General features: G+C 42.9%; 1 protein-coding gene across 2 annotated transcripts in view; it reads left to right on the plus strand.

Moving 5' to 3' along the window:
• The window catches only part of eme1 (essential meiotic structure-specific endonuclease 1), a 41,513-nt gene that overhangs the window by 8,830 nt on the left and 15,616 nt on the right, over positions 1-17,067 (plus strand). For both annotated transcript variants that reach the window (XM_072558414.1, XM_072558413.1), the window contains exons 4-5: positions 13,173-13,262; positions 16,747-16,868. In XM_072558414.1, the coding sequence (XP_072414515.1) occupies positions 13,173-13,262; positions 16,747-16,868 (212 nt within the window). The remainder of the gene's footprint in view (positions 1-13,172; positions 13,263-16,746; positions 16,869-17,067) is intronic.

The following is a 17,067-nucleotide window of genomic DNA, read 5'->3' on the forward strand; positions in this document are numbered from 1 at the left end:
ACCTATGCCCTCTAGTTCTGGACTCCCCAACCCCAGGGAAAAGACTTTGCCTATTTACCCTATCCATGTCCCTCGTAATTTTGTAAACCTCTATTAGGTCACCCCTCAGCCTCCGATGCTCCAGGGAAAACAGCCCCAACCTGTTCAGCCTCTCCCTGTAGCTCAAATCCTCCAACCCTGATGACATCCTTGTAAATCATTTCTGAACCCTTTCAAGTTTCACAACATCTTTCCGATAGGAAGGAGACCAGAATTGCACATAATTGCACATAACAGTGGCCTAACCAATGTCCTGTACAGCCGCAACATGACCCCCCAACTCCTGTACTCAATACTCTGACCAATAAAGGAAAGCATACCAAATGCCTTCTTCACTATCCTATCTGCATGTGATTCCACTTTCAAGGACCTATGAACTTACACTCCAAGGTCTCTTTGTTCAGCAACACTCCCTAGGACCTTACCATTAAGTGGGTAAAAACAAGGGAGGAGAGCAAGTTGATATTATTGAGAGAGATTTTGATTCTTTACAAAATTACAAGAAAAATAACAATTTGAGAGTATAATGTTATGACATGAGGTAAACCTTCCTGCTTAATTTAAACCAGCAACACAGAAAAGGTTTATCCCATGCAGTAATCTGTGAAAATTTGAGAGGCCAAAACTATTTAAAGTGAAAGTAACAGCTTTATTTCTTAAAGTATAACAGAGAATAATTAACTAACAACTATTTACTAATTTCTCTAACTGTCTTTTACCTTCCCCTTCAACAATACTAGTCTGATAAAACCCCGATTAAGATTTACCAAAAATTCAAGTTTTTAAAACCAGCCAGTTGTCGAATCTTTTATTTGGAACTTGCTGTGTTTTCTTTTCTTCTTCTTCTTAGGGATTATGCTTCACAGGTCATGGAGAGCTATTAAGAGAGCATATAACTCATGAACTGTTTATCTGTAGACACATGCTAATTAGCATGCGAATGTAGTGTGCATTGATTTAAGGCCAGTTGAACAATAGCTCATTAATGCATAATTTTGGCAAGACCTCAGCTTTGTCTGGTGTATGTTAACGTAGGCCATATTAGATTAGATTAGATTACTTACAGCGTGGAAACAGGCCCTTCGGCCCAACAAGTCCACACCGCCCCGCCGAAGCGTAACCCACCCATACCCCTACATCTACATCTACATCTACCCCTTACCTAACACTACGGGCAATTTAGCATGGCCAATTCACCTGACCTGCACATCTTTGGAGTGTGGGAGGAAACCGGAGCACCTGGAGGAAACCCACGCAGACACGGGGAGAACGTGCAAACTCCACACAGTCAGTCGCCTGAGGCGGGAATTGAACCCGGGTCTCTGGCGCTGTGAGGCAGCAGTGCTAACCACTGTGCCACCGTGCCGCAGTCTCACCATGCTGGTGGCGTGGCAGTTCTTCCCTCAACTGTTTAATTTTCCCTGGTCTTATACCCCCAAAACATTGACAATCTTAAAAGCCAGCATATAAATTCAAATTTGATTGGAGTTTGGTGATTTTTCAGGATATATTTTAGACAATTTGGCCTAATTCAAATCTGTTTTGATGTTTCCAGGCAACACAGCTAATCTAGCTTTCAACCTAGTGTTAGATTGTTACCTTATTGACAATACTTGGTGCTGTCAAGTAGTTCTGCTAGCTTTTAACTCTCTTAAAGGTACAGTACACCTACATCTTCATAACAATAATAACAATAAACTAACTTCTACTCTACTTTACAAAACAAAATAATTACCCATACTACTTTTCAATAAATAATTAAACTAATTATTTAAATTACGCCACTCAGCGCAACCCTACCAAAGCCCTCCATCATCAGGAGCATCAGTTAGCATACCTGTTTTTATTTGGGATTCTGCCTCTCAGAACACCCGGCCGATAAGACCCAGGTCTCATGGCTAAACGATGGCCCTAATTAATACAGCTGACAAGTCTGTTTCTGTTTGGTCCAGAAGGGGCTACCATGTCTTATTAAAAAAGTTCTATTTTCTGGTGCACCATACCTGTAAGGAAGTCTAGGGGGACACGTTCCGTAACTAACCTATACCGTCCTGACAGGCCCGGAGGACTTTCCGAGATCCAACTCATCAATGTTCGCCCTCACACAATATTTAAGAATATTAAACAGCTTCTTCCCATGCTCATCTAAAGAATTTAGATTCGGCAGGCCCAAGAGAAGAGATACCAGATCTACCTTGACTTCGGCCCCCAGGACTCCCTCCAAAAATCTTGCTATAGCACTCCCAGTACTTGAAAAGCTTGTGGCACAACCACAAACAATGGGTAAGAGTGCCAGATAGATCCTGTGAAGAACCTTAAACTGCATAGCCTGTGTTCTACTATTAAGATCTTTCTCATCTTCTCCCAAATGTCCTCCCATACCTCTGAGATCTCCACTCCCAATTCTTGTGTCCAGACCCTGCACAGCCGTTCAATATCTTTTGAGGCGCCACCTCCCAGTAAATGGTTGAAGATGCTAATCGGGAGAGTACTAGTCGTCTGAAACACTCTCCTCTCTACATCAGACCTTTTAGGATCAACCAGCAGTGTGGTCATTTTCTGGATAAAGTCCCTGATCTGAATTTAATGAAAGAGATCCCTGCTGGGTAATTAATATTTGCAGTTCAACTGTTCAAAGAACATGGTCAAGATTAGAGTTGTGCAGGAGGTCAGGCAGCATCCGAGGACCAGGAAAATCAATGTTTTGGGCAGGAGCCCTTCATCACGAATGAGGCTGGGAGCCTCGGGTGGAGATATAAATGGGAGGGGGGGGGGGGGGGGGGGGGGGGGGGGGTGCGGCTGGGGAGAAGGTAGCTAAGAGTGCAATTGGTGGACATCATGACCTGCTCCTCAAATAAGTCTCCCAGACAAGACACTCCCCTGGACACCCATAACCTAAAACCAGAATCCATCAACCCTGACCAAAATCCTGGCATTATTACTACAGATGTGTTAAAGGAGGTTTTATATAAACTGCCCTCGCTTTGTTGATTGTTCTCCACATTTTAACTATATTAATGACACTCCTTTATAGGTTAGAGTATTGAGTACAGGAGTTTGGGAGGTCATGTTACGGTTGTACAGGACATTAGTTAGGGAGCTTTTGGAATATTACGTGCAATTCTGGTCTCCTTCCTATTGGAAGGATGCTGTGAAATTTGAAAAGGTTCAGAAAAGATTTACAAGGATGTTGCCAGGGTTGGAGGATTTGAGCTGTAGTGAGAGGTTGAATAAGCTGGGGCTGTTTTCCATGGAGCATTGGAGACTGAGGGGTGACCTTATAGAGGTTTACAAAATTATGAGGGGCATGGATAGGATAAATAGACAAAGTCTTTTCCCTGGGATGGAGAGTCCAGAACTAGAGGGCATAGGTTTAGGGTGAGAGGGGAAAGATATAAAAGAGACCCAAGCGACAACCTTTTCACACACAGGGTGGTACGTGTATGGAATGAGCTGCCAGAGGAAGTGGTGGAGGCTGGTACAATTACAACATTTAACAGACATCTGGATGAGTTTTTAAATAGGAATGGTTTGGAGGGATATGGACCTGGTGCTGGCAAGTCGGACTAGATTAGGTTGGGATATCCGGTCAGCATGTACAAGTTGGACTGAAGGGTCTATTTCTGTTCTGTACAACTCCGTAACTGTGCTCATCTTATCCATAAACAACAAATTAATAAGGGGACGTTTTGCCTGGGAGGCCGTAATATCCAGCCATATTGACCTCGGATCCTGACAAGCCCAATTGTTCACAAAGGATAATAGGGAGCTTATTTGATATCTCTTAAAATCTGGAAGGTCTACCCCCCCATTCCCTGGGGAAGCTGCAATTTGGTAAGCTTAATGAGAGGCCACCTGCGACACTAAATAAAAGAATCAAGCCAACCCTTAAGTCTCCTCAATGTTTGCCTAGGCAACATCAGAGGGAGCATATGCATGGGATACAATAAGCAAGGAAGAACATTCAGGGAGGAGAGAGTTTAACAATGGCTGCGATGCGATCTTGAGACAGTGCAAAAGCTTGTGGCCCAAATATTGTGCTGTCTTTTGGCAGAGCTGCATCTTTTCAACAGAGACCTTATGTCCATCCTGAGCCAGGCAGCAGAACATTGCAACAGTGTCATACATGTAGGCAGGTGAATTGGAGGCCACTAAGAAATCATCAGCATGTTGAACCAAGGTGTTTTTACATGGCAGGTGGAGATCTTTCATGGTCCAGTGTACTGCATAGGCATATACAGTGGGGGCTGTCTGTGTACCATTGGGGAAGCCATGTCCATGTATATTGGTGGCCTCTAAGTAAAAGCCAAAAGGGACTGGCTATCTGGTGACAATTTAATGGAGAAAAAGGTCGCATAGAGATCAATGACAGAAGAAACAAGTGGCAGCAGCAGGGAGGCTAGTAAGGATGGCATTGGTGTCAGGCACCACTGGGGAGCAGGGAACAACAGAGGCATTGACTGCCCTCAAGTCCTGCACAAATCTCCACGGTCCTGGTTTTCCTAGCTTAGGAATAGGGAGGATAGGAGTTGCAGGTGCTAGTGGTAGGCACCAAGATGCCTCGCTGGAGGAGGGAATCAATAACTGGTTTTATACCTTTGGCAGCTGGTGACATATTGTACTGTCTAATAGAGGTTAGGACGGTCCCATGTTTCACAGTGACCGTATGAGGTGGAGCCAAAAGGACTAGACCTGTGTCATTGGAGTGCTGTGCCCATAATGATGAGCAATAAGGGACTACCATAGGAGGGGGAGAATGATGGGGTCTGCGAAGTAAAGGTTATATCTTTGGATGAGGGAAAACAACGTACACAAATCTCCTGCCCTAAGCAGGCAATCTGCGTGGAGTCGGGATCTGCAGGATCCAGGGGTTGAAATTCCTTCGGAAGAAAATGTAACCACATAAATCACTAAACCAATACATTTGTATCCTTCATTAGAAACAGTCAGGTAGAGCATGGCAATTCCACACTGATTAAAAGCCCCTCTGATTGAAATGCTGAGAAACATTAATACATGATGAAAACACTTTCCTCAAAAAGTCGGTGATGTTGTCTTATGACACCCAATCACCATCACACCTTCCACATCCCAAACTTGGGTATACCTAGTTAACAGTGATTGAAAAATGAGGAATTATTTTGGAAAAGTGGTTTTAGAACATAGAAAAGTCCAGCACAGAGTAGGCCCTTTGATCCACGATGTTGTGCTGAGGATTAATCCTAATCTAAACTAAAATAACCTAAACTACACACCCCTTAATTCACTGCTGTCCATGTCCCTCATGACTCTGCTTCCACCACCACCGCTGGCAATACGTTCCATCCATTCATAACTCTCTACGTAAAGAACCTACCTCTGACGTCTCCTCTATACCTTCCTCCTAACACCTTAAAACTATGACCCCTCGTGGCAATCAGTCCTGCTCTGGGGAAAAGTCTCTGGCTATCGACTGTATCCATGCCTCTCATTACCTTGTAGACTTCAATCAGGTCACCTGTCTTCCTCCTCTCCAGAGAGAAAAATCCGAGCTTAGTCAACGTCTCTTTGTAAGACAAGCCCTCCAGTTCAGGCAGCATCCTGGTAGGCATTCTTTGCACCCTCTCCATAGCCTCTGCATCTTTCCTGTAATAGAGTGACCAGAACTGGACACAATATTCCAAGCGTGGTCTCACCAGGGTTTTGTAGAGCTGTAGCAAAACCTTGCTGCTCTTAAACTTAATCCCCTGTTAATGAAAGCCAAAACAACATAAGCTTTCTTAACAACGCTATCCACTTGGGTGCAACTTTGAGGGATCTGTGCACTTGAACACAAATATCCCTCTGTGCCTCCACACTGCCAAGAATCCTGTCTTTAATCTTACATTCAGCATTGAAGTTTGACCTTCCAAAATGCATCACTTCACATTTATCCAGGTTGAACTCCATCTGCCATTTCTCAGCTGAGCTCTGCATCCTGTCTATGTTGCGCTGCAGTCTGCAAAAGCCCTTGATACTATTAACGGCACCTCGAACCTTTGTGTCATCAGCAAATTTACTAACCCGCCTCTTCACCCGAGTCATTTAGAAAAACTACAAAGATCAGACGCCCTGCAGGACATCACTCGCCACTGACCTCCAGGCAGAAAACTTTCCATCTACAACCACTCTCTGCCTTCTGTCAGCCAACCAATTCTGAATCCAGAGATCCAAATTTCCCTCTATCCCATACCTCCTGACTTTATGAATGAGCCTACGGTGGGGAACCTTATCAGATGCTTTGCTGAAGTCCATATGCACCACATCCACTGCTTTGTCTACCCGTCCCGTCACCTTCTCAAAGAACTCAATAAGATTTGTGAGGCATGACCTGCCCCTCTCAAAGCCAGGCTGACTGCTTTTAATCATGCTATGCTTTTCCAAATAGTCATAAATCCTATCCCTCAGAATTCTTTCCAAAACCTTGCTGACCACAGATGTAAGACTGACTGATCTGTAATTGCCAGGGATTTCCTTATTACCCTTCTTGAAAAGAGGAACAACATTCGCCTCCCTTCAATCCTCTGGTATGACCCCCGTGGAGAGTGAGGAAGCAAAGATCTTTGCCAGCGGCTTAGCTACCTCCTTTTTTGCTTCCCGGAGCAACTTAGGATAAAACTGGCCTGGCCCTGGGGACTTAACACTCTTAATGTTTGCCAAAATTTCCAGCACATGAACTTCCTCAATCTCGATCTGTTCAAGCCAGTTTCCTGGCTCCTCAAAGTTCTAATTCACAACAAGGTCCCTTTCCTTAGTGAAAACTGAGGCAAAAAAACTCATTTAGGGCTTCCCCTATCTGCTCAGACTCCACGCACAAGTTCCCTATGCTATCCCTGATTGGCCATACCTTCTCCCTGATCATTCTCTTATTTCTCATGTATGAGTCAAATGCCTTTGGGCTCTCCTTAATCCTTCCCGCCAAGCCTTTATTTGCCCCCTCCTGGCTCTCTTTAATCCATTTTTGAGCCCCTTTCTAGTAAGCCTGTAAACCTCTGAAGCTGTGCTAGATCCTTGCTTTTTCCACCTTACCTAAGCTGCCTTCTCCCTTTTGACGAGAAGCTCCTCTGTTCTTGTCATCCAAGGCTCCTTAATCTTACCCCTTCTTGCCTGTCTCAGAGGAACAAATTTATGCGTCACTCACAACAACTGCTCCTTAAAGTTTCCACATGTCTGTTGTGCCCTTTCTGCAGAACATTTGCTCCCAATCTGTACTTCCCAACTCCTGTTGGGAAGTTCTCCTCAGGGGGAAGCAATAGTTAAAAGTTTGGCTGAAACAATGATGTACCATAAATTTTAAAATGTGTCTGTCTGCACAGACTGCTGCAGCTGGGTTTTGGGCTGCTACCTTTATTCAATATTAATGTCCTCTTAATTGCACTGCTTATCTGTTCATGACTCATGTGAAACGTATGGGTTGACAGATATGAGGGCTGTAAACTGTACTGCTTTTATGCTATACATGGAGGTTCCTAAGCTAAACAAAGAGGTTAATGAAACTTCTGTGTGGTCTGGGAACTTTTTGAGTCAACTTTAGGATACTGAGGGATATAGGCTGGTGGGGCAGAAGGTGGGGACCCAGAGGATGAAAGGTTGTCGGACGGCTGACTGTGATCTTTATTTTTAGGGGGCTGATGGCCTTTTGCAACTACTTTACATTTATCTGCTGTAAGTCTGTCTATGTGTATTCCCTGCAACAATTGCAGCTAGTTCCTTAATAATCCTTTGGTTATTTTCTGCCTTTATAGCCCAATTGAGTACATCCTTAAGTTATTTCTGACTGGCAACCAGTAGGGTCTCCTACCTTACTTTTGCATCAAACATTTTTACCGTGGCGTTTCTGTGTCTTTTTTCGAGGGGAGAAATGGACATGGGTCATCCTTGTCAGTGGGACATGATTACTTATCCCCAGGTCTGGCCCATCTTTCTTACACTTTTGAAGTCATTGACTCCATCGTTGCTTTCTCAGTTCCAAAGCGTGGATCTATGATCTGTGGAGAAATGAATTTTAAAACACACACAAAAACAAACAATACAAAGACTGGCGTCACTGTCAATCCCTCAAAGTCATCTTAAAATGATTTCTGTCCTACGGCAGCGGCCTTTCCAGTCCTGTCTTGGCTCAGTGTCTTTCTCGAACTTGGGATCAGCCTGTCGACTTAGGTTAGGATCACGCAGGCAACCGCTTTATGAAAAGAATACTTTAGGTTTACTCAGGATCTTGTAAGTAAGGGCTCCTGCTGACTAACGCCAGAAATTCTCCAGACTCAGACCTTGAGCATTGACAAAATTTATTACATGGCACCATGAGAAGCAGACCTGTCCATAAGAAATGGATCGGTGTAACTTCAAAACATTACAAAATACAACGGTTTATATAAAACGGTGAGCTGACAGTTAAATCAGACACAGAATCACAAGATAGTTGCTAGGTGGCCTATATGAACATACACCAGACAAAGCTGAGGTCTTGCCAAAGCTATACAAAGTTATTGTTCAACAGTCCTTGAATCAACACACATTGCATTTGCACACTGATTAGCATGTGTCGCCAGATAAGCAGTTCATGAGTTATATGGGAAAAGCAGAATTTCTCATAACTAAGGCCACCTAAGGGCAAAGGGCCAAACCAAGACAAAAGCAGTACTATGCATGACTAAAAAATGGCTACAAACAGGCAGTCTAGCAAAAAAACTTTCCATGAACGTAGATTAGGTGACTACTTTGCAGAGCACATATATTTTGTTAATAAGAATAATCCCATGCTTCTAGTTGTCGGACACTTCAATGCACCACTGTGCTCTCTGGAAAACTATTCTGTCTCAGGCTTGTGGCAGTGCTCTAGCGAGGCTATTGATTGCAAGCTAGAAGAACAGTATCTCATCATCCGCTTGAGGATCTTGCAGATTTCAGGACTTAATATTGAGCTCAATAATTTTAGAGCCTGAGCAACATCTTCCATAACATTTAACCATCCCTACACCTTAGGACCTGTCATGACAAAGCTGCTTTCAGCCAACCTATTTCACCTACTCATTGTCCCCATTTTGAGCTTTTCTCCCATCCATGCTTACTGTCAAACATCCCTTTTGTCTGCTTAGCTTTCTTTCTCTGCATGCGCTGTGTCCGCACTTATCTGTTCACTCATTTCCCCCCATTTCCTCCTCTTCGCCCCCTCCCGCCTCAAATTTCCCAGGAGCATAAATTCCATCCTTTACTAACTACTATCAGATCTGAAGAACAGTCAGTGTATTTGAGTGTGAACTGTGCTTTCTCCCTACAAATGCTGCCAGATCTGCAGACTTTCACCAGTTATTTCTGTTTTTCATTATAATGTTATCAGATTGCTGTTTGTGGGTTTTACTCTGTACAAGAGTGATTGTATTTCAAAGTACTTCACTGGCTGTGAATCACTTGGAGATGCCCTAAGGATGTGAAAGGTGTGAAATGCTACTATTTTAGTTTTGGTTCTTGTTAAATAATGATGTCACGACCTCCCCAACCCCAAAGGTGTGGGTTCTTGATTGATACTCCATGGATCTTCATTTGTGAAATTAAATTGAGATGAGATTCCTTTCCTTTGAAAATCCTGTTATTATTTCAATATCCAATCAAAAAGCATGGAGTATCCCACCCAGTGCTCATCACTCAACAGACATCACACAAAGTCATATTGTGAATCCACTCAAAGGATATGCTGCATTTGAGAGTTTGAAAGGCATGCATTTGAAAGGCATGTAACAGCCTTTTTGAAACATCCATTCTCAGGATGTGTGTAACACTAGCAAGGCAGTGTTATTACCTATGTATAATTAGCCTGGCAAGCATAGAATCAGTGCGGAATGTGGGACTGGAATCAATGTAGGCCCGAACAATTTGGAATGTCAAGTTCCCCTTCCCCAAAGATTAATGAACCAGTTAAGGCTAAATGTTTTGTAAAGGAAGTTTGATGGAACAGTGCCTTACCCTCATTCACTTTTATTCAAGCTTTCATTTCTATTAGAAATGCAAATAACTATAAGGTGTAACATCAGCTGTGATTTGTGAGAAGCATGCTTTCACCTTTCAATCATGGAATTTCAGTGTCCCATTAATATATATTAGCAATGCCTAGTGTGATTTTGAAGGTGTTGTGATCTTTAGCATACATTGTTTATTGCTTGTATAGAGACTTATGAATATCCCAATTAGAAAGATTAAGTACATGAAATCTTGTTTCTCTCGTCTTAACTCCTGCCTGCAGAAATGTGTGGTAAGGAAGAGTTGAGGGGCACAGGCAGCTCTTTCTTACCTCAGGTGGGTGGGCATGCTTTATCTACAACATGGCAATGTATTTGACAGGGAGGTTTGGTCTCCACAGAGGCACCATCTGGTGAACTTTTGGATTAAGGTCAGGTTTTACCTCCTTACCACTCACAGGCCTATGGGTATCAAAGCAAAATAGAATCGGGTAGTCTAAGCTAGAAAAAAAAAAAAAATTCCATCTAGCCAGGGCTTAAATGTAGAATTATTTTGGTCTGCAAAGTTACAACATAAGAGGTGCATTCAACTTGCAGTGCTGAAGGTTAGTTTCTGGTCTATATGGCTGTTTAAAGTGTAACATCCTGTGGATTGTGTTTACTCATTGAGGCAGTGTGCAAGGTATCTTCTCTGTGCCTAGATCTGAGATGCATTGCAAGTTTTTGAGACAGTTGTTCAATTTTGCCAGTCTAGCCTCATAGCATCTCCCTTCTTTCCCCCCATTTTGGGAAAACAAAGCAAAAAAATCCACAAAGACTATGAACCAAAATTAGGAAACCTCTATCAAGGATTTCTCTGTGGCACTGAAAAGTGATCAGACAAGGCTGAGAATACACCAGCCCATTTAGCTGGCTTCTTCCTTCTTATGTGATCTCATAGTTTCCCAAAAAAATGTGACTTCAAACCCTCTTGAAGATGTGGAACAATGTCTAGCCTCACTCCACCTTAGGAATGTTGTTTCTCAAGTTGATTACGCTTGGCTTTCTCATTTTGAATGAGTTTAGTCCAAGCATCACAAATCATCTTTTTTTCCCCCCTCTTTGTGTTGTTGAAGCCCTTAATGATCTTAAGAGAAAGGTCAATCAGAATCACTCTTGATCTGCACATCTCTTGTGCTCCAAATCTTTTGTTTAAGCTACTTAATACAGCCCAGGACTCAGGTCATTGTGGCTAACAAACAGGCAGGGAGCTAGACCTTTTAGGGAACAGTCAGGACTCCTTCAATTGTTTGTCCATTCTGGTACCGTAAACCCGCTGATACCTCATCTAACTAATTATCTAGCTAGAGGTCACCTTGGTAGATTACTTCACATTTTAACCACTTCCATGTGTATTTCTGATCTTGCATCTATTGATCCTGTATCTCCAGGTGCTGCTTTAATCTGCTTTGTTTTCTTAAGATCCCAAGGAGCACAATATAAAAATCGTATAACTGTTATCTCAAGTAGATATAAACAGAAGGTAGAACCCAGTGCACATTCCTATGGGGTCTCATTCATTGTCATGTCCTGTTGGGAAAAGTTCAAATTTAAAGCATCCTTTGCTTAATCTCCTTTAAATTTATAATCCACCTTCCAACTTTTGAACTTCTATAAGACACTGGTTAGACTTCAAATGGATTATTGTGTACAGTTCCTGGCCCCTAAACTATCGGAAGGATACAAATATATTGGCAAGAGTACAGAGAAAGTTTACGAGAATAATTCTAGGATGAGACTCTTCAGTTATAAGAAAAGATTGGAGAAATTGGGACTGCTTTCCTTGGAGAGGAGTAGGCTCATAAGGGATGAGATAGAAGTATTCAAAATCATGAGTTGTCTGGATGGAAAGGATGGGGAGAAACCATTCCCACTTATATTCAGGTTTAAAACCAGAGGGCACAGTTTTATAGTATTTAGCAAAGAAACCGCCATCCCCCCCACAACTTTTCGCTGTATGTTATCAACTGAACTGCCTGGAAGTGTGATGGAATTGTGGGTTCAATTTAGGTATTCAAGAGGGCATTAGATGATTATTTGGAGAGAAATGGTTTTCAGAGATTTAGGAAAAGGATACTAACAATAGGTGAAAATTTTCAGCGTGCCATTGCAGACCCAATGGATTGAATGATCTCTTTCTAAATTGCAGTATTTTTGTGATTCTGTGATTTACCTTCACATCTACTCAAAATCATATGTTCTCTTGCAGGAATTACACTTTCAAAAATAAGACTGGGGTTTAATATGCAAGTTTAATGGCCACCACAACTACTTAGACACTACCAAGTCCCACGTGGATGTTCAATGACCTTGGACTATTGCCTGATTATTTTTTATTACTTCTGTTATTGGTCTGAAGTTTCCTTTTCTAGTCCTGCAATCACCTCCATTTTGACTCCTCAGTTCTCCATTCCACATTTTCCAATTGACCTAATCCCATTTTCCCCCAAAGTTGAGATCTTGAAGATTCCTTATTCCATGGCTTTACTGCCTGCAATCTTCAGGCTTTTAAAACTTAGATTATTTTGTGCTTCTCTTTTATTCTTTTGAACCTAACTATCAGCTTGTCCTGTGGCTTCAGCACTTTAGTTTGATTTCTTGGTAATGAAAATTAAAACCTCATTGAATGGTTGAAATTTATGTATAAAGGCAAAGTATAGTGCATTCTGAAAATCTGAACCAAACAGAGAATGCTGGAGAAACTCAAGTCTGGCAGTATCTATGGAGAGAGAAACACTATTAAAGTTTTGAGTCTGATATGACTCTTCAATAATGTGTGTATAGCCTGTGTATTACTACTGTTGTGGTTCTGTTCGCCGAGATGGAAATTTGCGTTGCAGACATTTCGTCCCCTGTCTAGGTGACATCCTCAGTCCTTGGGAGCCTCCTGTGAAGCGCTTCTATGTTGTTTTCTCCGGCATTTATAGTGGTTTGTCTCTGCCACTTCCAGTTGTCAGTTCCAGCTGTCCGTTGCAGTGGCCGGTATATTGGGTCCAGGTCGATGTGTTTGTTGATAGTGATTACTACTGTATTGATGCAATCTGTGTAGCAAGACTATTACATGTAACTTGCTTTTATTCTTTGTAAGTAAAAAATGTCTCCCGGAAACTATCTTAACAGAATGAAAAGACTGACTGGGTGGAGGAGCTTCATGTTTTGATCCATATTCCACTGGAAAAATTTGTATCTATGGTTTGCAACTATAAAAAGGTAACATTGCAAATTATAAATGTATACATTTTCTTCTTGTGTTTCAGCCCTCTGACACCTGGTTTCACTAAATATTTCCCAAAGTAAAGTTGCTTGTGGTTTTCCAAAATTCATTGTTTTAATATTTAGAATCAGTTTCTTTGTAATTTTTACCTTAAACAGAAACCCCTCTCATTTAAAATCATGCCCAGTTATACCTTTATTCACCGGTATCTCCTGTAATTTCCTGTTAGAAGGGCTAGTAGCAACTTTCAAAGGTGGCCTAATGAAGAAACAAAATTTTGGGCTTTGTACCTGCTCTATATCAAGACAGCTGATGTGTCAGGGGTCTCTAAGGCTAGGAAGGAGGGGATAAAAACAGTCAGCTTCTCACTCTCAGGTCATATAACTTCTGATAACAAATACATATGTGAGCACTGACTGAAGATTGGGTTAGGCTGTAATTTCTGTCTTGATGTGTGACCTGTTGACACTTTCTGGCTGGGTTCACAGCTGAACAAAGGCCATTTGGGTGGTATATCAGCAGCTGACCAGTTGTGAATGAAGCATAACATCACTTGAGTCAATGACAAAAGAAGCCTGCTCTCAGCCTCTTGCAGCAATAGCAAATTCAGGTTTCAGTCCTTTTTGGGAGAGAGAATTTCTAACCCATTCTAACTCCCTTCTCTGATGCAGCTTTAAAAATCAGAATGCACTTCAAAACAAAATGTAAAGAAAGCTGCCATCCCTAAATATATTGATGGAACTTCCTCACACCAAAGATGACTGCCAAACTTTCCTTCTCTATCTGGCCAAATTTGCATTCGGCATCAGCCCAAGTCCGGGAAGCATATGCTATCAGGCATTACTCTCTGTTGGGCCATCGGTGAGTTAACGTTACCCCGATACTTTTCGGAGAGACATCGCATGTCAGCAGTATCTCTCACTTTGGATCTAAATGGCCAACACCTTAGATGATGATAGCTGCTTTTTCACTTCCCAAAAGTGAGGGATATAGGACAGATGTCAGAAGTAGTTCCTTTACTCAGACACTAGTAGGAGCAATGCCTCCAACATCACGAAGGCCTCAAAGCCCTCCGCTTCTTCCTTTCCCGCCGAACCAACCTGTACCCTTCCACTGACACCCTCCTTTGACTGACTGAACTGGTCTTCACTCTGAACAACTTCCCTTTCCAATCCTCCCACTTCCTCCAAACCAAAGTAGTACCCATGGGCACCCACATGGGCCCCAGCTACGCCTGCCTCTTCGTAGGATATGTGGAACAGTCCATCTTCCACAGCTACACTGGCACCACCCCCCACCTCTTCCTCCGCTACATCGATGACTGTATCGGTGCTACCTCGTGCTCCCACGAGGAGGTTGAACAGTTCATCCACTTTGCTAACACCTTCCACCCCGACCTCAAATTCACCTGGACCGTCTCAGACTCCTCCCTTCCCTTCCTAGACCTCTCCATTTCTATCTTGGACGACCGACTCAACACGGATGTTTACTGTAAACCGACCGACTCCCACAGCTACCTAGATTACACCTCCTCCCACCCTGCCCCCTATAAAAACACCATCCCATATTCCCAATTGCTTCGCCTTCACTGCATTTGCTCCCAGGAGGACCAATTCCAATACCGAGCAACCCAGATGGCCTCCTTCTTCAAAGACCGCAATTTCCCCTCAGACGTGGTTGACGATGCTCTCCACCGCATCTCCTCTACTTCCCTCTCCTCCGCCCTTGAACCCTGCCCCTCCAATACCCACGAGGACAGAACTCCACTGGTCCTCACCTACCACCCCACCCCTTTAACTCCCCCTCCCACTCTGCCAAGGACATGCAGGTCCTTGGCCTCTTCCATCGCGAGACCATGGCAACACGACGGCTGGAGGAAGAGCACCTCATCTTCCGCCTAGGAATCCTCCAACCACAAGGGATGAACTCAGATTTCTCCAGCTTTCTCATTTCCCCTCCCCCCACCTTTTCTCAGTCCCAACCCTCAGACTCAGCACCGCCTTCTTGACCTGCAATCTTCTTCCTGACCTCTCCGCCCCCATCCCCTCTCTGGTCTATCACCCTCACCTTAACCTCCTTCCACCTATCGTATTCCCAACTCCCCTCCCCCAAGTCCCTCCTCCCTACCTTTTATCTTAGCCTGCTTGGCACACCCTCCTCATTCCTGAAGAAGGGCTTATGACCGAAACATCGATTCTCCTGTCCCTTTGATGCTGCCTGACCTGCTGCGCTTTTCCAGCAACACATTTTTAAACAGTAGTAGATTTGCCAACTTTAAGGGCATTTTAAATGCTCATCGGATAAACATATGGATGAAAATGGAATAGTGTAGGATAGATGGGCCTCAAATTGGTACCACGGGTCGGCCCAACATCGAGGCCGAAGGGCCTATACTGCGCTGTAATGTTCTAATTACTGAATCCATTGTCCAAAATGCTAACCGAATCGCAGTTTAAATAAAAACAGAATTTCATTAGGAGAACAGTAACCTCGTCATACACTATAGCTAATGCTATCAGTTTTTGCTTTCATGCCATAAAATGCCATTAAAATTACTGTAATAAAATATGATTAGTGGTCTCTTATCAAAATTCTAGCCTGGTGGTGAAGGATAGAACACTGAAACCCTATTTTTGTACACTTTCGTAGGCAATGTTAAACCAAGATCTCATCTGCCCTTTGAGGTGAAGAGAAAAGATCTCAGTGCAATTTGATGGAATAACAAGGAGGCTATCCCCCAGCTAATATTTATCCATCAATTTACATCATAAAAACAGATTATTTGTTTTAAATTCAATTCTCTACAGTATGGGAACAGGCCCTTTGGCCCAACAAGCCCATACCGCTCCTCCAAAGTGTAACCCACCCAGACCCATTCCCCTACCCTAAATTTACCCCTGACTATTGCACCTAACACTGTGGGCAATTTAGCATGGCCAGTTCACCTGACCTGCACATCTTTGGATTGTGGGAGGAAACCAGAATACTCTGAGGAAACCCACAGAGACACTTGGAGAACGTGCATACTGTACACAGACAGTCACCCGAGGCTGGGATCGAACCCAGGTCCCTGGTGCTGTGAGGCAGCAGTGCAAACCACTGTCCCACCGTGTTGCCCTATATTCATTATGACATTTTTGTTTGCGAGAGCGTGGCATGTGCAAATAGGCTGTTATATTACTGAAATCATGACAGTAACTCCCCCAGAGGCACTTCATTTGTTTCAGGAAGATCCGTGGATATAAAAGGCATGCTATTCTTATAATCTGTTATCTATATATTGTATATCTCCAACCAAAAAACACATTATTTGCTTGTACTGTATTCCTGTGTAATCTATAAATTATGCACAGATAGCCTCCCTAGTGAATTCTACCACCTGAGTACAATTAAGCAGTCAACTGATAAACAGTTAACTGACCTGATTAAAATGTCCGCTACTTATTTAACTCTCACACTTCCCTATAATTTCCTACCTAGGAGGTTCAAGGTGTTTCTACCGAAGGCCATACAACATTACAGAGCTTTGCTCTCGATATTCTCCAGAAAAGTGCAAGTAGATTTCCCTGTTTTGTTGTTGTGGAATTGGAAAGATATTTCAGGTGAGAAATGCACTGAACTTTGTTCTGTAGTGCTATCTTGGATGCTGTTTATCTTGCTATCTTGCAGCAGGTGTTTTGTGCTACAGCTCAGTGCCATCTGCTCAAATTGAAGACATTGACTGTATTTGTGAAGGGTAGAACTATACAGTTAATATGGTTAATGGGGATTAAAACATGATTTTAAGAGAATCAGGAGACA

The sequence above is a fragment of the Chiloscyllium punctatum genome, chromosome 39 (genome assembly GCF_047496795.1).
Source record: "Chiloscyllium punctatum isolate Juve2018m chromosome 39, sChiPun1.3, whole genome shotgun sequence".
Taxonomy (NCBI): domain Eukaryota; kingdom Metazoa; phylum Chordata; class Chondrichthyes; order Orectolobiformes; family Hemiscylliidae; genus Chiloscyllium; species Chiloscyllium punctatum.